At 41.3% G+C, this 26,808-nt stretch overlaps 1 protein-coding gene across 1 annotated transcript in view; it reads right to left on the minus strand.

Moving 5' to 3' along the window:
* LOC6603701 (homeobox protein extradenticle) overlaps nt 1–26,237 on the minus strand; it is a 38,709-nt gene extending 12,472 nt beyond the window's left edge. The window contains exons 1-2 of the mRNA XM_026990946.1: nt 26,065–26,237; nt 15,370–15,675 (exon numbers count right to left, since the gene is read on the minus strand). Coding sequence (XP_026846747.1) covers nt 15,370–15,634 — 265 coding nt within the window. The 5' untranslated portion in view covers nt 15,635–15,675; nt 26,065–26,237. The remainder of the gene's footprint in view (nt 1–15,369; nt 15,676–26,064) is intronic.
* Between the last annotated feature and the right edge of the window lie 571 nt (nt 26,238–26,808).

The raw sequence follows: 26,808 nt of genomic DNA on the forward strand, positions 1-26,808 counted from the left end.
ACCAAGGAGCAGCAGTATTGCATCATTAGCAAGGAGAATGGAATCGAGTCCACATGTTGCACCTTGCCTCATCACGCAGTATTCAAAGAGGAAAGTGTCACTACGAAGGTTAGAGTAGTATATGACGCCTCCTGTAAAACGTCAAACGGAAAATCGCTCAATGACGTCCTATGCACCGGACCAGCGATCCAAAACGATCTAGCCGGCGTGGTCCTGAATTGGCGTTTCCATCGTTTTGTTTTTGCTGCCGACATTCAGAAGATGTATAGATGCATTGACATGAATGCAGAGGATTCGCAATATCAACGCATCTTTTGGCATGACGCAACTGGCGCAGGATGAACGCGACCGATACCCACTCGCGGAAAGGGTCCTTCGACATGAAATATACGTTGATGACGTACAAAGCGGAGCTTCCACTCGCCAAGGAGCATTAGAAATTCAAAATCAATTGATCGGAGCCTTACGATCAGCAGGAATGGAACTTCGAAAGTGGTCTGCGAATGACGCTTCTCTGCTACAAGACATACCTCCAGACCATTTATCTCATAAGACACTATTAGAGTTTGAATACCAAGATCCCGTTAAAACCTTAGGCCTCTATTGGCATCCACATCAAGACTATTTTGGGTTCACGATAAATTTTGAAATCAGTCACGCACATACTAAACGTTCTTTACTTTCCACAGTCGCCCGACTGTACGACCCATTAGGTTTCATCACGCCCTGTGTCATGACCGCGAAGGCGATACTCAAGGACTCATGGATGGCCCGCATCAAACGCAACGATGGCAGCCTAGCACAGCTGGACTGGGATGAACCGCTGCCAACCGAACTGCTTGATAGATGGCAGGGATTCATACAGAACCTGCCATATGTCGAGCAAATTCAAGTACCACGATGGCTGCGCTTCAACATCCACGAGCTTGCGTCATTACAGCTACATGTTTTCTGCGATGGATCATCACTGGCGTATGCAGCATGTGCATATATTCGTGCAGAGCTACCAAACGGAATGATTCAAACTCATTTGCTAGCTGCACGCAGTCGAGTCACACCCACGAAACCGATCACAATTCCACGAGTCGAACTTTCGGGTGCGCTGCTGGCAGTTAAACTGGCAAAATGGATCCGGGACCAACTTCGCACTGCAGGACCACCTATGTCAACCTTCTATTGGTCAGATGCTACTATCGTTTTGTTTTGGATAAATGGAGATCCCCACCGATGGCAAACCTTTGTGTCAAATCGCGTTGGACAGATTTTGGAGCATAGTACATCAACTCAGTGGAGACATGTACCTACTGCGGTAAACCCAGCGGACTGCGCAACTCGTGGCTTAACACCACAAGAGTTAGCAGTACATCCATTATGGTGGGCTGGACCATCATGGCTACAGCAGCCGGAAAGCCAATGGCCGGCAAACGGAGTTCCCAGTCAGGACATCGACAGGACTATAATCGAGGAGAAACCATCAGTTTTGTTCCAAAATGCTGTGCAAGTCTCGGAGGCTCCAGAAGCCTTCATCCAAAACTCGTCCTCATACGACAGGTTAATATCAGTCATGGCATATATTCTACGGTTTATACATAACATTCAAGCCAAAGGGGACAAACTGTCTGGACCACTGAGTGTGCAGGAGCTCGACAACGCTTTAATTCATCTCGTTCGCAGCATTCAACAGGAGGTCTACGCGACAGAAATATTGAGGTTGAAGGGAAACAAGGCACTATCGGGCACACACAAGCTGTGTCAATTATCCCCATTTCTAAATGACCAACAAATTCTACGAGTCAGAGGTCGACTGCGAAATGCAATGCACCTTCCAATAAGCCAGCGACAACCAATGATCATTCCCAATCATCATCATTTTACCGATCTCGTCGTGCGTAATGCCCACCGTCTCGCACTCCACGGCGGCACCGAATTAACGCTGGCCACTATTCGACACAAATTCTGGATAGTCAACGGAAAACAAACTGTCAAACGCATTCTTCGACAATGCGTCCGATGTTTTCGTCACCGACCGAAACAGCACAATTGATGGCCGATCTTCCCCTACATAGAGTCAATCCGCCAACTCGTGCATTCATCGCCACCGGAGTGGACTATACAGGCGCGTTCGAAATTCAAGCATCCAGATTCCGTGGACACACAAACTACAAGGCGTATATCGCAGTTTTCATCTGTTTGGCTACAAAGGCAATTCATCTTGAAGCGATCACGGGCTTAACCACCGAACACTTTCTCATGGCCCTACAACGTTTCATCGCGCGTCGGGGTTACTGTCAACACATGTATAGCGACTGCGGCACGAACTTCATTGGTGCCCACCGGGCTCTTCAAACCTGGCAAATACATTTGAAACGAGAGCTACCCACAACTGTAATACCTGCTTTAGCGACCCGAAACGTCCAATGGCATTTTAATCCACCGCATAGTCCTAATTTCGGAGGCCTTTGGGAGGCAAATGTAAAGTCTGTCAAAACACATCTCTATCGAGCTTTTTCAGGATATAAAATGACCTACGAACAACTTGCTACCGTGCTAACACAAATTGAAGCCTGTTTAAATTCCAGGCCTTTATGTCCACTAAGCGCGGAGCCGGAGGACCTAGCTGTCCTCACCCCGGCACATTTTCTTATTGGAGATTCATTATTAGCTCCGCCGGATGTAACGACAAGGGATGTTCCACTCACAGTCCAATTTCTGGAAGGACAGAAAATGATCCGGCAATTTTGGAAGCGTTGGAGTTCGGATTGGCTATCACATCTTCAAGCCCGTCCAAAGTGGCGACATGAAACCGACAATCTACAAGTCAGCGATCTAGTAATTGTCAAGGATGACCGACTGCCACCCAACGAGTGGAAACTGGGAAGGATAATAGAAGTTCACCCTGATGGCCTTCTAACTAATTTAAAATCGTGTAAATTTTCTTTCTCCACTGGTCCAGATTTGGTTCCCAGTGACGTGCTTAAACTTTGTGCGGATTCACTTTGCGTGCCTCTCTTAAAACTGTTCAACCTCTCTCTCGAGTTTGGTGATTTTCCCACCGTCTGGAAGGAATCATACATAATTCCTATTCATAAAAAGGGGTATAAATCAGACGTCTCAAACTACCGGTGTATCTATAATTTATCTGCCATTCCTAAGCTCTTCGAAAAAATTATTATTTCTCAGCTCCAACACTTCTGTAGTTCCCTGTTATCAGAATCACAGCCCGGATTTGCAAAACGTCGCTCCGTTTCGTCTAACCTCCATGAATTTTCCTCCTTCGTAACTGCCGGATTTGGAAAGCAATGTCAAACTGACGTAGTTTATACTGATTTTAGTAAAGCTTTCGATTCAGTTAATCACAATCTCCTCATCCACAAACTATATCTACTAGGATTTCCGACTAAACTTCATCACTGGACTAATGCGTACCTTTGCAATTGTTCTCAGCGTGTCTGCTTCCAATCTTCTCTTTCTAAACCAGTTTTTGTCTCTTCGGGTGTGCCGCAAGGTAGCCATCTCGGGCCCTTATTATTTAACCTGTTTATCAACGATCTTCCCCAAGTTTTAACGAATTCACGAGTCCTAATGTATGCTGACGATGTCAAGCTATGTTTTTCCTACAGCGATCCGGTGTCCCCGTTATTTCTTCAATCAGATCTCGACGCTCTCAACAATTGGTGTACTATTAACGCTCTTCCTCTTAACATTTCCAAATGTAACGTCATGACCTTCCATCGCAACAAGCCTTACCTTTTTGACTTTACAATTAATACAATTCCTTGGAACGCCTGTACAAAGTTAATGACTTAGGCATTATCTTCGTTCCACACATATTTTTTAATTCTCATATATCCGCTATTTCAAATAAAGCCAAAGGAGTCCTTGGCTTTATCAAAAGATGGTCGAAGGAATTTTCTGACCCCTATACCACTAAACTACTCTACATTTCTCTTGTACGGCCTATCTTGGAATATGGTTCCTGTATCTGGTCTCCCCATTACCAAAAATATCAAGATATGCTTGAGTCCGTTCAAAAACAATTCCTTATCTTTGCCCTGCGCGGAGTTAATTGGGACCCCTCTCGTCATCTTCCTTCTTATGAGAGTCGGCTGCGCCTCATTAACTTGCACTCTCTTGAAAGCCGTAGAACTTGTCATGGAATTCTCTTTCTCCACAAACTTCTCCTAGGCGAGGTTGAATCTTCGGCCCTCATTAGCCTTATCAGAATTCCTGTCCCATCCCGCCCGACTAGGCATTACTTTCCTCTCCGTCTTCCTCTCTGTCCTTCAAACTACTCTGACCATGAATCTTTCCGTAGCCTTTGGCGCGATTACAATAAATTTTTCCATCTTTTTTCCTTTGATACTTGCGCTTCCAAAGTAAAATCTTCTTTAATGAATAATTTAAGTTAACTTCTTTCGGCCTTGCATTGTGTTACCGTACTTTCCAGTAGCAGATAATCTTATGTTTTGTACATTCCTATTTTTACACAGTTTAACTGTCCACAGTTGAACTCTAAACATTAAACTTTAGTTAGTCGTAAAATAATTCTTGATGTAATTTTCGTGCACAACTTGATCGAGGGTGACGTAAATAGCTCTTGTTGTAAATAGACTTGTTAAGCCACATAAACTTTATGATTCCTATTAGATCCACTAGAAAGTATTTACCGTTGACCCTTCCCCTTTTGCAGATCGAATTATTTCTTGCATGAACCGCTTAGGGTCTTATCGGATTATAATTCTCTCTATCGTATAATGTCCCTCCCTCTGCTTAATTCACAGATATTAGCCTACCTCGTAGTTGGTATTAGTATTAATATTTTGAATAAATGCTTAGTTATTTTAGCATGATAGCTCTAATTTTCCTCGAACATCTATCTTTCCTGCATGTCCGCGACAGGTTCGGTTAACGCGTCGCGCGTCATGCGGTAGCGCCCCTCGGTCGGTCGGGCTGGAGGAGGGCTGCGTTACTGCCTGGAATCCGCACGTAACAGTCTTAGGCTTGGTTTCACGGGGGCAACTTGTTGGTGCACTTGATACTGCCACTTAATGGTGCAGTCATTGAAAATAGTTGCACCGTCATTATGTTTCTACTCTGGCTAACGATTCTATCGTATTATGTCATTTGATATGGTCATTCTCTATGATTCTGCTTCTTTGGGTTTCTCGTATCTTTAAAATTTTGGAGTCCCATACATTTTCCCGATTCGAGTGGGCGGGTAATAAAAAAAATGTTCAGTTCAGTGTGTCTTAAAGTCTGTGAGAAGTAGCCGTCAAAGGCTACGGATGGAGGGACGCCTGACAGACTTCTGGCTGCTGCATCTAACTGCACGAATTTACTATACACCTGCCGGGTATTAAAAAAAACAGCCAAGAAAAAACGATATAGGATGATAGGGTTGTTCGATTCTTATACGCTGCATATTTATGTATCCACATGCAGCTCTGGACAACACAAAGACTGCCTAGAAAGCTTTGAATCCTTGTCATTCCCAATGACATTTTGAAAACAGACGACACCTAAGAAACGCAGCACAGATGGGTGAAATAAATTATATTGCAATCTGATATTGATCTGATTGGATCTGCCATGAATAGATTAAAACGAGCTACAGAGTCTACATTTATACTAGAGGTCTGCATGAATAGCTATAACCGGTATTCGAATTAACTATGCGCAAAATGAATTGAATAAATTCGAATGCAACGCCGATAGAATTTGGTTAAATGAGAACGATGAAGTATAGCACATCCAACAACATTCAAACGAATTCGCACGATTTGAATGAGTTAAGTGAGGGGCTGAATCCGATTCCATTTGAATGCATTCTATTTTTCTGCCTGTACATTTGGGCAGCAATAACAGTGTTGTCAACTTTTGAGAAAAAAAAAAGGTGGTTTTGTGGTAAAATTATAAAATAGTTTGTTTTTGGAACAAGCTTTGTAGACAGTTTCAGATAACAAAAAAATACATAGCAAAAGCTAATTGTATATTTTAAATTTTCAGATTGCCGGCTTATATTTGATTTAAATTTTAAGCAGAAATCTAGCTTTAACGAGGGGGAACGTTGTGAGTTGCTGCGGACACCGCAACTCTACAGTTATACCCGATACTAAGTCAGTATGGCTCTCCTCCGGCAGACGCCGCTAATAAAAAACGACACAACAAAGAGTGCGTGCGAGAGAGACAGAAAATCAGTCTGAGCGTGACGTCGTGCAAAAAATTGTTCCTGTTGGCTATAAAAATTATCTGATCTGATCCAGACTCAGAAATCTGATAGATATGGTCATTCTCTATGATTCTGCGTTTTTAGTTTTCTCGAATCTGCAATATTGTGGTTGCCCCAGATTTTCGTCCTTTGCGGGGGCGGAAGGGGGTGCGGCGAAATTTTGACACAAAACGGTCAAGGTCCGATATCACAGGAGTGTGGATACCAAATTTGGTTGCTCTAGCTCTTATGGGTTCTGAGATCCTTGAACTCATATTTTGCAATTGGCAAAACCGACCATGAAACCTGTGTGTTAGAGTGAGACAGAGCGAGATAGAGTGAAATTGCTTTCGTGATTCTGGCTATAATAATTATACGATCTGGTTCAGATTTTGCACTCTGTAAGATAGAGTCATCTTCTACGATTCTGCGTTTTTGGTTTTCTCGTATCTTTAAAATTGTGGATGGCACAGATTTTCGCCCTTTGTGGGGGCGGAAGTGGGCGGGGCAAAGTTTTGAAATATTTTTGTAGCAGTGACATATCACAGTAGTCTGGATCCAAAACATCGTTGCTCTAGCTCTTATAGTCTTTGAGCATTAGGCGCTGAAGGGGACGGACGGACAGACGGACAGACAGACATGGCTCAATCGACTCGGCTATTGATGCTGATCAAGAATATATATACTTTATGGGGTCGGAAACGATTCCTTCTGGACGTTACACACATCCACTTTTACCACAAATCTAATATACCCCAATACTCATTTTGAGTATCGGGTATAAAAATGGCCCGAGCTAGCTAAAAAATAGCTGATTCTTTCAATTGTGGTTGCTTTGCTCTGTATAAGGAAAAGAAGAACAAGAAGAACGTCAAGCCCAAGCCACGAACGAATACTTAGGGTACGCATGCAAAAAGTCGGACAATTCGAATGGTCGTTTCTATTTAGTTGCGTTCATTTCGTTTTGCGCATTCATTTATTTTCACTCATACAACTGATTGCTTACAAATATGAAGCCAACACTTTCTCGCATACACATCGTACTCATTCAACTCTTTTTAATTCGAATGCATTCTATTGCAGTTTTGTTATACCCGATACTCAATATGAGTAGAGGGGTATATTAGATTTGTGGTGAAAACGGATGTGTGTAACGTCCAGAAGAACGATTCCGACCGATTCCGATTTCCGACCCCATAAAGTATATATATTCTTGATCAGCATCAATAGCCGAGACGATTGAGCCCTGGTCTGTCTGTCCGTCCCTATCAGCGCCTCGTGCTCAAAGACTATAAGAGCTAGAGCAACGACATTTTATATCCGGACTTTTGTGATATGTCACTGTTACAAGAATATTTAAAACTTCACCCCGCCCACTTGCACCCACAAAGGGCGAAAATCTGCGGCATCCAAAATTTCAAAGATACGAGAAAAGGGAAAAAGCAGAATCGGAGAGGATGACTATATCTTCTAAAGTGCAAAATCTGAACCAGATCGTACAATTATTATAGCCAGAATCAAGAAAACAATTTCATTCTCTCTCGCTGTGTCTTTCCCTAACACACACGTTTCATGGTCGGCTTTGCCTATTGCAAAATGTGAGTTCAAGGATCTCAGATACTATAAGAGCTAGAGCAACTCCTGTGATATCGGACCTTGACCGTTTTGTCTCAAAATTTCGCCACACCCCCTTCCACCACCACAAAGGACGAAAATCTGTGGCATCCACAATATTGAAGATTCGAGAAAACTAAAAACGGACAATCATAGAGAGTGACCATATCTATCAGATTGCCATGGATCAGATCCGACTATTTTTATAGCCAAAATTAACAAATCAATTTGCAGTGGCTACGCAGCGCCCGACTGATTTTCTGTCTCTCTCGCATGCACTTTTTGTCGTTTCGTTTAATAGCTGCGTCTGCCGGAGGAGAGCTTTACTGACTAAGTATCGGGTATAAATTTAGAGCGGTCGCCACAGCAACTCACAACGGCCCCCCTCGTTTTGTATAGAGCCATGCAGACCTCTAATTTATACCCAATAATCAGTCAGTATTTCTTCCCCCCGCCAGAGAGCGCACACTGCACATTGAGTGTGTGAGCGAGAGACGCGTGGACGGCGTTACGTAGCCACCGAGTTCGTTCTGGCTATAATAATGAACCGATCTGATTCAGACTCGTTAATCTGGTAGATATGGTTATTCTCAATAATTCTGCGGGGCGAAATTTTGAATTACACTTGTTACAGTGTGATATCACAAGAGTCTGGATACAAAATTGTGTAGCTGTAGCACTTATAGTCTCTAAGATCTAGGCGCTCATCGGGTCGGACGGACAGACAGACAGCAATGGATCTGATGTGCCTCTTCGGGCTCGCGCACACAGTAGCTGAAATCGGAGCTGAAAGCCGAGCTGATCTGAGAGCTTTTTTTTAGGCAGAATCAGCTGGCAGGTGAATACATTGTCGGTTGAGTTTAAAAACTATTTAAACGAAATGCCACAGCATATAGGTATATTTTATAACTTTGTAGGAATGGAATGGAAAATCTGTATTTATCAGACAGGCTCAGTTTTTCACATTCACAAAAGTTTTCCGATTTACTTTTGAATACACAGAAATTGGGGCTCCCGTTTTCACATTCCGCAAGATTTATTCGTTTCAAAACGAAAAAATTTTCGTTGACGAAATGAAAAGTAACGGCTTTTTATACAACGAAACGAACCTTAATTGCAAAAGGAAAAAAATAGGTGACCTATTGATGCATTAACATAGTCTTGAAACCTAGTATATCAGGGAATTTTAACTTTTTCTTTCTTTATAAATAATTTTATTTTAACCCATCCTCAAATTGGGCTCGGAAAAAATTGGCCAGGGCAACAATTTTCGTTTTGGTGCAAACAGAAAAAATATGTGAAAACTGGAGGACCTTAAAACGAAAACGAAACGTTTTGGCGGAAAACGTAATCCGCAAAAGTAAATGAAAAACGGATCTTGCCTGTATATAAAAATGTCGTTCTGTGAAAAACATCGTTTTTTTATCTTTTTTTAAGACAATCAGCCCAAAAGTTTATATTTGTCTAATTTGAACATAGCCCACACATTTTTGATGAAAATCTGACCACAACATAATATACAGTATGTCAAGAAACTCTTTACACACTGAAAATAAATTTAATTTTTTGACTTTGGATAAGAAAATAATGGACTTTGATTCAAATTAATCAAATTTTTTTATCTACAGAAAAATTTTCTGAAATTTTTAAAATGTCTGGCAAAAGACTAAGCTTTGACGTTGTCCAATTGATTTACTACAATCACCAGTTGGGCAAATCTGTTGCGGACATGGTAGACATGTTTTCCGTATCAAGAAAAAGCATTTACAATGTCCTAAGTCGCGCGAAAAACGAAGGGAGACTGGAAGCAAAACGTGGAGGTGGCCGCAAAAAGGAAGATTGACAAACGAGCAGACCGCCTAATCAGGCGGAAAATTACTCAAAATCCTCAAATATCGGTCAGGACTCAAGCCAAGCTTGATGAAGAACTTGACTTGGCTGTTTCACACGAAACAGTACGCCAGGCCATTCTACGTCATAAGTACTCTTCCAGAGTTTCACGAAAAAAAAACCGCTGCTTTCGTCGGTCAGTGTGGAAAAGCGCTTCACTTTTTCTGTTAACATGATCAGTAGCTGGCAGAGTATTGGGATGACATCATATTTTGCGACGAAACAAAAATTATGTTTTATTACAATGATGGTCCACCCAGAGTATGGCGCAAGCCGTTAACAGCTTTAGATAACCGAAACATCATTCCGACTGTAAAGTTTGGAAAACTTTCGGCTATGATTTGGGGGTGTATCTCTAGCCGAAGAGTGGGAAATATTGCATTTATAGAGAACACGATGGATGCCAAACAGTACCTTCAAATTTTAAGAACAAATCTAACGAGGGGGAACGTTGTGAGTTGCTGCGGACACCGCAACTCTACAGTTATACCCGATACTAAGTCAGTATGGCTCTCCTCCGGCAGACGCCGCTAATATTAAACGACACGACAAAGAATGCGTGCGAGAAAGACAGAAAATCAGTCTGAGCGTGACGTCGGGCGCTGCGTAGCCAATGCAAATTGATTTGTTCCTTTTGGCTACAAAAATTATCTGATCTGATCCAAATTCAGCAACCGGATAGATATAGTCATTCTCTATGATTCTGCGTTTTTAGTTTTCTCGAATCTGCAATATTGTGGATGCAACAAATTTTCGTCCTTTGTGGGGGCGGATGGGGGTGGGGCGAAATTCTGAGATATACGTTATATAGTGACATCTTAAAGGAGTGTGTGTACCAAATTTGGTTACTCTAGCGTTAATAGTCTCTGAGATTTGTGGTTGCCTCAGATTTTCGTCCTTTGCGGGGGCGGAAGGAGGTGTGGCGAAATTTTGACACGAAACGGTCAAGGTCCGATATCACAGGAGTGTGGATACCAAATTTGGTTGCTCTAGCTCTTATGGGTTCTGAGATCCTTGAACTCATATTTTGCAATTGGCAAAACCGACCATGAAACCTGTGTGTTAGAGTGAGACAGAGCGAGAAAGAGTGAAATTGTTTTCGTGATTCTGGCTGTAATAATTATACGATCTGGTTCAGATTTTGCACTCTAGAAGATATAGGCATCTTCTACGATTCTGCGATTTAGTTTTCTCGTATCGTCGAAATTGTGGATGCCACAGATTTTCGCCCTTTGTGGGGGCGGAAGTGGGCGGGGCAAAGTTTTGAAATATTTTTGGAGCAGTGACATATCACAGAAGTCTGGATCCAAAACATCGTTGCTCTAGCTCTTATAGTCTTTGAGCATTAGGCGCTGAAGGGGACGGACAGACGGACGGACGGACAGACGGACAGACAGACATGGCTCAATCGACTCGGCTATTGATGCTGATCATCAACGTCCTTCTGGACGTTACACACATCCACTTTCACCACAAATCTAATATACCCCAATACTCATTTTGAGTATCGGGTATAAAAACAGCTGACCTGGTTGCTTTGAAAATATACAGCCTGATAAAAATGCCTTTATATTTTCAATTGATTGTTTTGAAGCAACGTTCCGATAACCAAATCGGACTGCGTAAGCGGTTTGCACCAAAACGAAAAAAGTGGTTGAGATTGAGATTGGGTTAAGAAAAAATTATTTATAAATAAAGCAAAGGTTAATTTGCCCTGATATAGGTGTCAAGCTCATGTTAATGCATCAATAAGTCATCTAATTTTTTTTCCTTTTGCAATTAAGATTTTTTTTGTATCAAAGCCGTTTACTCTTTATTTCGTCAAGGAAAATGTTTTTGATTTGAAAAGTAAGAAATCTTGCGGATTGTGAAAACGGGAGACCCAATTTATGTGATTTCAAAAGTAAAACGAAAAACTTTTGTAAAAGTGAAAAACGGAGCCTGCCTGTTTTTTGCTCATATTCATTGAAGCCCTATGGAAGAGATCCATACATACTGTTGAGTGATCACTTTCACAAATAGACCATTAAGCATTTAGGTTGAGTGGTGGCTAGCAAAGGGAGATGTGTTCATTAGTGAAGGTGTTGTGAGTTGAGTGTGTGCTTGGGCACCATTGTTAAGATTCGCTTATTGTGTGGAAAGCGAACACCAGGCCTTAAAGTCCCCAAGCATACGTGTTCTTGAAATTGTTAATAAGATCGTGCAAATCTTGCTCAACAAAATTATCAGTTGGCGAGATGTAGATATTTATTAATACAAGGGGTGTTTCAGGTTTGATTCCTGCACCAATGGAAACCAAAGTGGAAAATATAGGAATTATTTTGCGATCAATACTTTTTGAAATGGAGAGGGCGACGCCTTTACTTGCTTTTGTGTTTGATGTAATGTAATTTTTTTTGTATAGCTCAAATTGTTTTGCCGTGTTAAAATGTATCCTCGTTAATGAGGTGAGTTTCTTGTAGTGTAATTAGCTTTGGTTAGTACACACTAATTCGTATTAACAGTTAGGAACCACACTGTGCACAGTATCAAAACATGATTCATGTATCCTTTTCACACTATCTTTCAATTCATTTTCTTTCCTTTATTTGCTGACTCATTGACTCAAGGCATAATTGTCGAGTGACTCATGTCAAATCGTATGACTCGCACTCACTCTGTTACGAAAAACGTTGTGACAGAGAGAGAGTGTATGAGTTGTCTCTCTCGCTCAATTTGTTGTGCATTGTTTTGCTCACTGCAGTGTGGAAAAGAAAACGTCAAAAAGCTAACGAGAAGGACATTTTCATTTAATTTTCTATCGGTGCTTGTACTGTTTGCTAATTACTGAAAATGGAATAATTCGATTGTTGGTTCTTTTGATTATGTAAGTTTAGTAGAAAAATGTATGCGTGTGTTTCTATTCGAATATTATATGCACATTTAATTCGCAGTCCTTGTCACCATCTGGCTTCGAATTACCAGCCGATATAAAAGCAAAAATAATGGCTGGCCAATACAAAATTAACCAAAAAAGTGGCAAAAGCAAGGTGTGGGAAGTTTTTGGTCCTGTCGTTGGAGAGGACAGCAATGTTATTCCAAACATCGTGGCATGTCGAAATTGTTTTACGGTTTTCAAGTTTACTGGTGCCACGTCCAATTTGGTCCGGCATAAGTGCTATAAGGTTACCAAATCTGAAGAAAACGGCAACGTTTATGAACCTGTCGTAGATGCCGAAACGAAATTATCGGTGACAAAGGTCGTGAAGAAGTGGGTCGTTCAAAATTGTCGACCATTTAGTATTATCAGCGATTCAGGACTTAAGGACGTTATAACCGTTGCCCTTGATATTGGAAGTTGTTTTGGACCAAACATAAACGTTAGCAACCTGCTACCTCATCCAACAACTGTATCGCGTAACGTCACAGACTTATACATTCACACGATTCAGTTAAGCAAGATGGGATAATTTTTGGAATACTGTGCACTCATGCAGGGCTCTATTATTTACTAAGAGGGGGAGACTGTAGAATTTGTCTTTGTATCCATATATGTTCCATTGAAAGTTTTAAGTGCAACAAGCAGATCAAGTTAAATTGGTTATAACTCTATATCTTCTTATCAGAGTGCTTTGTTTGAGTATTGAGTCTTTTTTTTTTAATGTTTTGTTATTACGTTGTCAGTAATTTCTAGTATTGTGTCCTTGTCTAATTTTGAGTCGCTGATTGTTCTTGTTTGTTTGCGTTTTTTTTTTTTTTTTTCTTGTAGGTGGGTAGTTTTGTGTGGCTCACTTTTCAATCTTTGACTGATATTTTTATACCTGATACATAAAATGTGTTTAGGGGTATGTTCAGTTGGTATCACACAGTGAAACCGTAACACAGTTTAAATTGAACATGTAATATAATACCTCACGACAAAACACTAGCCACTGCAGAGAGTTCTGCTGACAATGCACTCTCTCCGCAGAGGGTGAACACATCAGTGCAATTGATGACCATGAATATTACGCAATTTCCCACTAGACAATCAACTTATCCATAATACCTTACCTTATGTTACCTATAAATAACAATCAATTTGATCAATAAAGTCAGTATCAGAAACAGTAGCACAACTGCCTGTCACTCATCTTCCATCGCAATCATCAGAGGCTGTCGCTGTGTCTTCAGACCCTTCTTTGCAACCCTTCTAGTTGCGACGACCAAACTGTAGCCGGTTTATGTACCATATGCAACCCAGCTTCCCCCACACACACACACACAATAACACGGTATATTAGATGTGTGGTGGAAATGGATGTGTATAATGTCCAGGAGGAGGCGATTCCGACCCCATAAGGTATACATATTCTTGATCAGCATCAATTACCGAGTCGATAGAGCCATATCTGTCCGTCCGTCCGTCCCAATGAGCGCCTAGTGCTTTAACGAACCCAAAAGGGTTCGATACATTCCTTCCCCCAAAGCATAATATGCATAAACCCACTACTAAGATACGCGCCGACCCCACAAAAGCTGTCCAAACGCACCAGGCCACGCGAACCTCTCCACTCCAGACCAAGCAGCCGGCCAGGCGCAGTCTTCCGGGTTCATTGACTACAAAAAGATGACACCGCGGAAACTTACGACAAACAACCAGCGACCAACCCGCCAGAAACAGAAACCAGGTCAACCCACGATCGCCAAAACAGCGAAGTGCACCCCGACACGGAAGCGCATTTCGACCCCGCTGACACAGCAACCACAGGCGTATAAATAGACGCCAGCTATTACCAGAAGACAACTTACGTAGAAGCCCGGCTCCGAGTACAGACGGTCTACCAAAAACTTACGAAGAAACCTGGCTCCGAATACAGACGTTGTATTTATCTAAGAATATAAAAGTGCTAAGAATTTATACGAATAAAGCCACATATCCAAGTAACCCGCTGCGTAAGTTCATTTCAAATAGCCGACACTACCCCCACTAGCCCACACACAACATCCGACGCTCGACCAAGCCACGATCCACCCTCTCTGAGATAGGCCAACCCCGAAATCTCCCTCAAAGTTCCATCCACTTCTAAAAATTTCTTGTGGATTGACCACTGAACGTGACTGAGCTTACTTCAGCCTGAAATAGTGCTCAGAGACTATAAGAGCTAGAGCAACCAAATTTGGTATCCACACTCCTCTGATATCGAACCAGCAGAAGTATATTTCAAATTTCGCCCCACCACCTTCCGCCCCACAGAAGAAGAAAATCTGTGGCATCCACAGCTCTGAGAGACAATTAAAGCTAGAGCAACCACACTCCTGTTAAATCTTACTGTTACGAGTGTATTTCAAAATTACGCCACACCCCTTCGGCCCCCAGAAAGGACGAAAATCTGTGTGGATGCCAATTTTAAAGATACGAAAAAATTAAAAACACACAATCATAGAGAATGACCATACCCACCATATTGCCGAGTCTGGATCAGATCGGATCATTATTATAGCCAAAAGCAACAAAACAATTTCCAGTGGCTACGCAGTGCCCGACGACACGTTCTGACTGATTTTCTGTTAGCGCCCTATGGCGGAGAGGAGCCCTGACTAAGTATCGGGTGTGAATGTAGAGTTGCGATCGCAGCAGCAACAATGTTCCCCCTAATTTTTTGTGCGATTGTGTTATTGAGGGCAATGCAACTAACCAGTTTTTTCCTTAATTTCGCATAGTACCGAGAATAGAGCTGGCTTCATTCGATGACAGTTTAGTGTGTGCTTCCTGGCCTGTGCCTCGTCCAGTGACTGCTCAGAGATGCTCATAATTTGTTGTAATATCTCGCCAATATCCTTTTGCTTCCGCACTTCGTTCTCGTTGCCAGTATTTTGGCCATCGTCCTGCCCAGATAGGCTATAGCCCTGCGGTGCCATCATTCCACCAGTGTGAGCCATCATGCGATTAGGATCCTCCATGGCTTGTCGAAAGATTACCCACCTACAACAGAAATGCAGATCTGAAAAATTGAAAATATATATAAGTAATTTTATGATCGCAATAGATTTTTCTGTTAAGTGCATGTCTGGAGTGTATATAAAATCTGAAACAAATGAATGCGGAGACAACGCCCGTTCAAAGAAAGCATTCGGTCAACGTGTAAAAACAAAAGAAAATCATTTAATCCCGAGTAACATTGATTTTCGTCCCCCTAACGGAATGAGGTAGGTCGAAATTTTGAAATACACATGTAAAAATGAGATCTAACAGGAGTGTGGATACCAAATTTGGTTACTCTAACCTTAATAGTCTCTGAGATTTTCGTCCTTTGCGGGGGCGGAAGGGGGTGTGGCGAAATTTTGAAGCTAACTAGTCAAGGTCCGATATCACAGGAGCTTTTATAGTTTCTGAGATCTAGGAACTCAAATTTTGCAATAGGCAAAGCCGACCATGTGTTAGAGAGAGACAGAGCGAGAAAGAATGAAATTGTTTTCTTGATTCTGGCTATAATAATTATACGATCTCGTTAAGATTTTGCATTTTAGAAGATATATGTAGTCATCTTCTACGATTCGGCGTTTTCTGCTTTGTCGTATTTTTGAAATTGTGGTTGCCACAGATTTTCGCCCTTTGTGGGGGCGGAAGTGGGCGGGGCAAAGTTTTGAAATATACTTGTAACAGTGGCATATCACAGAAGTCCAAAATCATTTTGGCGTCATTGTTAAGGAAATTTTATCTTCTCTTCTTTCTTGTTGCCCTTTGTGGTGATAAACGCAACTAAGAAACGTAATAACGCGCCATACATTGTTGTCGGCGGGCAAAATCACAGATCTCTGCTAAGGGAGTTAGAATTTGACGCCAATCTAAATAAACAGCTGACTCGACTTGCTAGAACGGTCAAAGGACAGTAAAAAAAAATAGTCCGCACATGAGCATTTACCACAGCTTTGACGATTTACTTGAAGTGTTAAACGATCTTAGTCTACATATTAAGCGCGGCCCGGGGGAACGAGCAGGAATAATGGACGCTGCACACCTCCAAGCCAATGTGTCCGCGGCGGTCGGCTCTGCACTGGAGGTGCAAAAGGCTGACTTTGAACAGCGTTTACAGGTAGTAACCAACCAGTTGCAGGCAGCGTTAATCACGTCACCCGAGGCTAAGGCCTTCAAGCCGGTTACCTTAGATAGAATGGTGGTTTGTGAGAAAGCTCTGGATGCAGTAAAAACACTTCCAGAGTTACATGGCATCCAGGAGCAATAGGTTTCCTGTCGCCAAGCAGCAAAGGCTGCCTATACGCTGTACGAGGGAATAGTCCTCATAATCGGAAATAAAATTAGAGGCCGCGCTGACTCCCTCTTAGCATCGTTCAACACGGTGTTGAACTTCGAGGCAATTATCAATCGTCTCGATTTCACATATTCGGACAAACGTCCACTGCCCCTGCTAGAACAAGAGCTCGCCAACCTCCGACAGGGCGGCTTGTCCGTCGTGCAGTTTTATGAAGAAGTTGAGAAAAAACTCACCCTTCTTACAAACAAAAAATGATGTCCCTAGAAGCCCCACAGGCGCAGCATCTCAACGAAAAACATAGAGATGACGCCCTCCATGTCTTCATCCCAAACCTCATACGGAACCTTACGGACGTACTATTTTCAGCTCAAACTAAAGACTTGCCATTGACTTACATGCGCGATCAGGGCAAAAAACTGACAAATAGTCACCAAGGCCTGGACAGGGTCGAAAAAATGGACGTGAACCCCTACTCCTCGAAGTTCCGCCAACCAACAAACTTTCAAAGGCAGCAGGGACCCAATGCAGGCCCACCTGTCACGGCAAGCCTAGCTAACGGTCACAACGAACAACGAACAACAGTATGAGCAGCTAGAACAGGGGGCAGTGGCTGAGATTGATGAGGAAAATAACGCAGGGTAGGATAGTGACAAGGTCAATTTTTTAGAGGAGAGTCCCTGCCCCCGTTCATCAAGAGAACAGTAGCGGGGATAACATTAAATTTTCTGTTAGACACTGGGGCTGCAAAGAACTACATCAAACCGCTAAGCGAACATCACCAATTGTTCCGGTGGAGGCCCTATTCATCGGGAAAATACTGCTCGGCTTCAATAAAGTCGAGCGAAAGTGCTTCCTTACACATTTCGGCATAAGAAGCCCGTTTTTCATCTTGCCAGAACTTTCAACCTTCGATGGACAACTTCACAATGGTGGACGACATATTAGTTCCGCGAGCTGTAAGAGACGAATTTCTGCAAAAAGGCTTTTGCAGATCTAAACGAAAAAACTGCCCTTTAACACGGGTGCAGTAGACACGATCAGAACCGAAAATGAAGAGCCATATTACTCAAAAATGTACCCTTTCCCAGTAGGATCCACTGATTTCGTAAATGACGAAGTGAATCACTTATTGCGGAACGACATTATTCGGACGCCCGTCTCCCAGGTCTCCGTGCAACCCCAAATGGGTTGTTTGAAAGAAAGGAACCGACGGGTTCAAGCAAAAAACGATTGGTCATAGACTTTCGCAAGCTAAACACAAAAACCATTCCAGACAAATACCCAATGCCTAGTAACTCTATGATACTTTCGAATTTGGGAAAAGCAAGATACTTTACTACCCTTGATCTGAAATGTGGGTACCACCAAGTCACGCCAGCTGAACGCGATCTTGATAAGATCTCATTTCGGTAAACGGAGGGATATATGAATTTTGCCGTCTGCCATTTGCCCTAAGGAATGCATAAAGCATTTTTCAGCGGGCCATCGATGATATGTTACGGGAGCATATCGGTAAGATATTCTACGTGTACGTCGATGACGTTATCTTATTTTCGAGGAGCGAGGCAGAGCATGTTAAGGACATTGACACTGTACTCGGCAGCCCCCATGACGCAAACATGAAGGTGTTGAAAGATAAATCCCAATTCTTCAAAGAAAAGTTTGAATTTCTAGGATTTGTCGTGTCAAGCGAGCGCAAAACGACGAGCCCTGATAAGGTCAAGGTACCCTGTTTACATTTAGCATTACCCTTACGGAAAAGGGACATAAACATCTACACAGGCCATCAACCGCTGATTTTTGCAGTTTCCGCCAGGAATCCCAACTCAAAAATAAATCGCTGGAAAGCGCGGATTGATGAGTGTGGCACAAAGGTCTTCTACAAGCCAGGCAGGGACAATCATGTAGCAGACGCACTGTCGCGAAAAAGCATTAATGTTTTAGAGAGCCGGAGTCGGTCAGATGCTTACTTCTGTAATCGAAGCTGTTGACAAACCGTTGAACTGCTTCAGGAACCAAATAATTCTGGAAGAATCAAGTACCCCTTCAAAGCAATATCGCATCTCTTCTCCGAAAAATCCCGTCACAAAATTGACTCCATCAAGGAAGTAGTACAGCCTGGGGTCGTTAATTCCATCCACTGCACCCTGCCAATACTGGCGTTTGTGCAAAATGACCTGGTTAAAGCCTGCCCGGACACAAAATTCCGGTATTGCAAGGCCTTGGTGACGGGCATCACCAATGACGGAGAGCGAAGGGAAATAGTAGTCCCCGAACACAATCGGGCGCACAGAGCAGCCCAGGAAAACGTGATGCAGGTACTGCGCGATTACTACTTTCCAAAAATGGAAACAATCGCGGCAGAAGTAGTAACAAATTGCAGGATATGTCAAAAGGCAAAATACGATAGACACCCTAGGAAGCAGGAATTAGAAGTAACACCAATACCAGCAAGGGTAGGCCAATTGATTCACATTGACATATTCTCCACCACAGAAAAATAATTTCTCACTGCGGTCGACAAGTTCTCAAAATTTGCAATTACACAGCAGGTGGCTTCGCGCACGATCACTGTCGTAAAGATACCGAGCCTGCAGTTGGTAAACATCTTCCCAAACATCAGAACCATTTATTGTGATAATGAGGCAGCCTTTAAGTCAGAGACTATTTGGTCTTTGTTAAAGAACCAGTTCGACATTGATGTGGCAAATGCCCCCCGCTACACACCACATCAAACGAACAGGTGGAACGCTTCCAAAGCACCCTACTAGAAATTGCCAGATGCTTAAAACTTCAACGCCAAGTCGATGTTACGGTTGAGCAAGATATTATAGCGACTATTGAGTACAACCGGACAGTCCACTCGGTCACGAACAGAACACCCGTTGATGTGGTTCAGCTGTGACCTTGGGGAGGAAATAATGTTGATGTTAATGAAGGCGCAACAAGAACAGCTTGATAGGAACAAACCAGTCAGAAAAAACAGGACGTTCGACGAGGAGAGAAAGTCCTAGTAAAAACAAATAGGAGGTTAGGAAACAAACTAACTAAAACTCTCGAGGAAAAGGTAGAAGCAGATTTGGGGACCACTGTTCTTATAAGGAGATCGGTCCACAAAGACAATTTGAGGTAGATAAGGAGTTAACTTTTAAGTTATAGTTAATAAGTTTTTGTATTTTTTCAATTTTACTAGGCCCCTCAACAAGTATTTTTAGCCTTCTTTTAATCATAAAAATAGACAAATAACCGTAAACTCGAAAACCCAGGCACAGATTAATGCCCTCACTGCAACCGTCAACCAATTGTTGAAGTTTAGCAGGAAGAAAGAAATATAATTCTGACGCTTGAATTACCAAACATAATGACAGCCACCACTTTGGCGCAAATAAACACCATCAAACCGTCTATCATTGATAGCGATGATTTGGAAGAGATTTTGAATAAAAGTTCTACCGGTATCAGCGTATCCCAATTAATGAACGCTACCAATGTGAGTGCCTTAGTTAATAAAGAATTAATAATATTCGTAATCGAAATGCCTAGACCTTACATTAGTACGAAAATAACTATATTTCCTGTCGCCCATATTGGGGAAATAATCCGAATGCCAGAGAATGCAGTAACGTCATGCAAAAGTCTCCCAAACCTTCAAAGCAGCACCGACAAACAACTGTGCCCAAGAGCTGCATTCCAGAGCAGTAGCCCACTGGGACACATAACCTAACGATTTGCCGCCGATCTTCGAAGTGGATGACGGCATCGTAATAATCAACGCCGCGTGTGCAATCGCCTCATTGACAATTTCTCGGAATACCGAATTATAATGACTTCTGACCAGGTCACCTGCATTCATGGTTCAACGCACACCAACTTTAACAGTACACCGAAAAGGCTTCCAGGTGTGGCAGCCCGGAAGAATCAACGTCAGCCGACACCAAACTCTGCTAAGCCTGCCATACCTCCACAAACTCAGCAAGGAAAATTTGCAAACCACCGCTGAAGTTCAGACGGGCCTTGTCACCGGGTCCGTGATAGCCGTCGCCGTAGGCATACTTACATGCGCCGTCATAGCCGGAATCTTCTGGCAGCTGCGTCGCAAGCAGCGGAATGAAACAACCAACGCCATTCAGCAAGTGTTGAAAAAATTGAGCTCTACCGAGGACAGCCAAGTCTTGGAGGAGGGAGTAGTTAACAAATGTTAACCAAATTGGCCATTGGGCGGAGTGAAATCTGCAATATCGCTGAGTAGGCGACCGCAGGAGCGCGGCCGCCGAGACCGCCGGCCTGAATCGGACACCAGACACGAGGCGCAATGTCAGCGTTTCTGCTGAGCTGCGACGGGCCTTACGGACGATGAGCTCAAGATCGGGAGTTTGAGTATCATAAGTTTAGTTTCATATTGATCCGCCGAGTGGCCACAACATATTTTAGTGTGGTCTATATTAACTCATAATAAGTGTTTACCATATTAATCAAAATAACATTAAAACACATTATTACTTGTACATGTTTGTGAATACAATGCTTTCCACACAAAACAATAATCGGGATGTTTCGCCAGCCTTTCTACCTATTGGCGTATCCTCAGCAAATTTTTTGTCAGTAAATTCTGCCAATATCTGAAGACAATATTTTAAGCTTATTCTAGATTTAATAAATTTTAAATAGCAAAAAATCTTACCACAAAACCGCCCTCACCCCCATTTAATTTTCTAGTAGAATGAAGGAGAAAAATGTACCAAAATTTATTGAGTTTTTTTCTTCTTTCAGCTTAAAAATGTTTGTTTATGTGTGAGCATCTGAATTGGCTGTCACAGTCATTGTAGTCGAAACACAAAGCAAAGCAGTAGACACATCGCAGCTTTGACTTCGGATTCTGTCGAAAAAAAAAACAGTCGACTTGGAGTGGCAGTGTCCTGAAGATTTGGGCAGTCGCTAGTGTGATACAGAAATAATCTTAACACTCTGATTCAAATGGTCAAACATGTCCGTCCCCTTCAGCGCCTAATGCTCAAAGACTATAAGAGCTAGAGCAACGATGTTTTGGATCCAGACTACTGTGATATGTCACTGCTACAAAAATATTCCAAAAGTTTGCCCCGCCCACTTCCGCCCCCACAAAGGGCGAAAATCTGTGCCATCCACAATTTTAAAGATACGAGAAAACCAAAAACGCAGAATCGTAGAAGATGACTATATCTTACAGAGTGCAAAATCTGAACCAGATCGTATAATTATTATAGCCAGAATCACGAAAGCAATTTCACTCTATCTCGCTCTGTCTCACTCTAACACACAGGTTTCATGGTCGGTTTTGCCAATTGCAAAATATCAGTTCAAGGATCTCAGAACCCATAAGAGCTAGAGCAACCAAATTTGGTATCCACACTCCTGTGATATCGGACCTTGACCGTTTTGTGTCGAAATTTCGCCGCACCCCCTTCCGCCCCCGCAAAGGACGAAAATCTGGGGCAACCACAAATCTCAGAGACTATTAAGGCTAGAGTAAATTTGGTTAGATCTCACTATAGATCTGTTAGATCTCACTATAAAACGTATATCTCAGAATTTCGCCCCACCCCTTCCGCCCCCACAAAGGACGAGAATCTGTTGCATCCACTGCAATCCTATATAGCACTATATACCACTGCATCCATTGCAGATTCGAGAAAACTAAAAACGCAGAATCATAGAGAATGACCATATCTATCAGATTGCTGAGTCTGGATCAGATCAGATCATTTTTATAGCCAACAGGAACAAATCAATTTGCAGTGGCTACGCAGCGCCCGACGTCACGCACAGACTGATTTTCTGTCTCTCTCGCACGCACTCTGTGTCGTTTCGTTTAATATTAGCGCCGTCGGCCGGAGGAGAGCCATACTGACTTAGTATCGGGTATAACTGTAGAGTTGCGGTGTACGCAGCTACTCACAACGTTCCCCCTCGTTTTTTTAAAATTACGTGTATTTTAACCACATTTCCGTTGAGTTTGTATTCGTATTACTTTTATTTTACGAATTATTATTGCATTTTTCAATTATTATTTATTTTGTATAATAATAAACATTGTGATGTCTTTCGAGCGTTTACTGTACTTGGGGACATAGTATATTATATTTATTGGTAATGGTAAATAATACAACTTTTTTGCCCAATTTATCGCCTTCCAGAAATAATAGAAATAAAACTATTATTCAAATATTTTTAATAGTCCCGCTTATTCCCCTGCGCTGGGTTAACCGTAATTTCGCTTAACAATGTTTTGCAGCCCATTTTCGATCACTTATGAACCAATACACTTGAACAAAATCAGCAATCAGCTTGATGAAAAAAACAAGCATGCTTGATTGATCAAACTAAGCTGAGCTGATTTCAGCGAGCTTTTTCAGCTTTCAGCTCAGCTCAGTCTGCAATGTGCGCACTTGCACCGGTGCAGTGTGTTTGTATTTTCAGAGCTTATAAATGAGCTATCATCTTCTCCGATTTCACCTACATTGTGCGTGAGCCCTTAGTATACTGCGCTGCACTGATTCCTTTTGCAGATACATTTTTCATTTCATTCTATGGATAGTAATCCGACCATTAGCATGTTTTTGGAGTATATTTGCTCAATTTTAGATTTGAACAGATTATTTTGCCAGTCACATTTATGTCTTCGATGGATTTTAATCAAGGTCTCTAATTGGGCGTGCTACAAATTAAAAATTTGTTGCTAAAAATGATCTAAAAATTAAAAGCCGAGTGATAAAATGTAATAGTTTGCTGTCTAATCTGATACAAAGCTATTTTTCTTAGATCGCGAATAAAAAAAAATTTGGCAGACACTCACATTTCACAAATTTCTTTTTGAAAAACTTACAGTGGCGCCGAACAAAAATAGCACCAGTAGGGACGACCGTCTTTACTCCTTCAAAACAAGACCACTGTCCAACATTTGCTGGACTTTACTGCAATATAATGTAGCTTTATATATCTCCTCTCTGAGAGAAGTGTGCTTACTCTCTCAATTCTAACGGTTCTTATAACATTAGACAATTTTGCGAAAGAGGAGCGAAATAGAGCACCAACAAAAATAGCACCAGTATCTGTTTTATGTAAAAGCTTCTACTTTTCTGAGCTTCTTGATATTTTAAGTTCTTGATTGAATTAAAAATCGGTGGCTTTAGGTGATTGTGACAAGAAAGTTACAAAATTTAAGTAGTTATGGGTCTTGGAAAGCAGTAAAGTGAAGAAAAAAGCCAAAGGATCAAAACTTTCATTTCAGAAGGCAGGACCTATGCCAAGGTGGGGCAAATTGTCGGTTGTTCAAAAGAAATGATTAGCAATGCTTTTAAATATGTTTCCAACAAGAAACACGCGGAAGAAAGGCCGCGAGATTCCCATTTCTGGTAAAACTACTGGTTCGTGAAAGCAAGGAGGACCCATTTAAGTCGGCCACAGAGCTAAAGCAAGGATCTTAAAAAATCTTCGAGTACCAGGAAAGTTAGATCTTATATACAAGAACGTAAAATGGGTACTCGTAGTCCGAGGAAAATTCCACTTCTCATGGGAAGGCATAGGGTAAAAAAAGTTTGGTATGCAAAATAGCACTAAAGTTGAGCCAAGGAAAATGGATAAACATCCTGTGGTCCGACTAAAGCCAAAATTTATTTTTTGGTGTAAAAAGGTCTTGTTCTTGTGTGAAACGACTACCGAATGCAGAATATAACCCCCTGACTCACATGTAAATTCATTAGACATAGAAAAGCAAGCAAAATCGTATGGGCATGATTTTCGTACTAGGCAGGTGAACCAATACATGGCACAACCCCATTATGGATCAACATGTCTATGTCAATACCAAAGAAACAGTGATTCTGCTTTATGCAGAATACGAAATAGACTTGTTTTGTGTCTTCCAGCAGGAAAATGACCCAAAACGATCTAGAAAGAGAGCTCGAAAGTGGTTCGAGCACAATTCACTTAGTGTAATAGATTGGCCTGTTCAGTCTCCAGACTTGAACCCCATTGCTAATATTTTGGGTCAAGTTAAAAAATATGTTTCTAATGCGGAATCAAAGAACATTAAATATGTTTGGGGTATTCTGCATGGTTCGTGGATCAATATCCCAAGGAAAAGATGCGAAAATGAGGTGAGCTTTAATGCCAATATGCTGAGCTGCTGTTGTTGCTGTCAAAGGTTTTACAACAAAACGCCAACCTTTAAATACAACTAAAGTAACATATTTTACAAAAAAATTTGGAAAGTTTCCTTGTATTTTATAGTTTTTCGATTTCTTTGTAAATTGGTGCTATTTTTGTTGGTGCCCAAATTTCTGATAAAATCCTTTTCTTTTCAAATATTTTCATTTGGAGTTTGCGAATTATGCCAGTGCTCTGGGATACGATAAATTATACCTTAAAGTTTACATATTAGTCTTAACAACGTTCATTAAAACCATTGCTTGAGCAAAATCCGTCAATATAGACACATTAGTCCACTGGTGCTATTTTTTTCGGCGCAGCTGTATATTTTAATATACTCTAAATTCTTTTTCACACAGAAAGCCATATTACGTGTATCTTACCAACATAAAAGCTATGCGAGTTGCAGTAGAAAAAACATTGTTATTAATCATTGTCGAAATGTAAATGTGATAATTTCACAACTCAAATTCTTACTCGAAGTTTGCTATGTATTAACCGGCTTTGCAGCTTACTTTCATCGCTCTAGTAACACGCACTTTAACTAAAAGATATGTAGTATAATAAAATCAAACAAATACTGGTTTTCCAGAAATTTATGCATATGAACGTATCCCCCATACAAATTTTGTGCGGAAGTATTATAATCATTCTACATGCTCATGCAATATAACACACAAAAAGAAAAATTTTAAAACCAGTAATTTTGTAATGTACACTATTTTTGAGGAGCAACTGATGCTTTCGTTATGTATTCTGGCTTACAATTTGTTTGATTCTTTGTAAATTTTTTATATAGAAATACAAGGCATGTACATATGTAAAGAATGTATATCAAAATAAATATGTATGTATGTGTATTGTTACTTACAGTTAGCCCAACACCATATCATAACCAACATGTGTAAATAGTTGTAATTTCATACTTACATGCTTGTTTCGTACGTGTGTTGAATATGTGCTCAATTGGTGTTTGACAAATTAACTGTTCTACTGCTATATATTATAGTTCTAACTAAACTTTGTTTCCTTTCTGCCCTTATTAGTCCCTTATTTCCTCAATCACTTCTTCCTTTTAATTTTTAATAGCTCAGATGAGAATAATTAATGCATTTTGTATGACATATTTTGACAATTTTGACAGAAAATTTAATATTTTATATAAAGCATAAAAGATGTGCAAAAAAGTCTACCAAAAAATTAGGCTGTGTATACGGTTGAAAACAATCGATTATGGTTGTGTTGTACATATTGATATATCGATATAAATATATATATATATTTTTAATTGATATCATTATCGATATTTCTGTTTGATATTTCAACTATAAACCCTAGTATATCTAGATAAAAAAAAAATGTTTACATTAACATATGTTAGTTCCCAGGCATAGACTTGGTCCCCCTTAACCTTATCGGCAATGGAAATGGATTTATCGAATATTGACTTTTTTCTTCTTTTTCGCATATTGTACTCCTCATCGGCCACATAAAGAGGCGAAAATCCGACGTGGTATAAACTGATTTTTGTCTTACGTTACTTTTGTCTATTTCCATGTCAGCCTTGTCATGCTCCTCATGAGGGGCTCTTTGTGGTGCTCGTCGCTGGTCGCATGGGCAGCGTCGCCATATAATGCTGCTGATACTCTGACATATTATATTGTCAATAAAAGA

The sequence above is a fragment of the Drosophila persimilis genome, unplaced genomic scaffold (genome assembly GCF_003286085.1).
Source record: "Drosophila persimilis strain 14011-0111.01,24,50 unplaced genomic scaffold, DperRS2 tig00000631-arrow-arrow-pilon, whole genome shotgun sequence".
Taxonomy (NCBI): domain Eukaryota; kingdom Metazoa; phylum Arthropoda; class Insecta; order Diptera; family Drosophilidae; genus Drosophila; species Drosophila persimilis.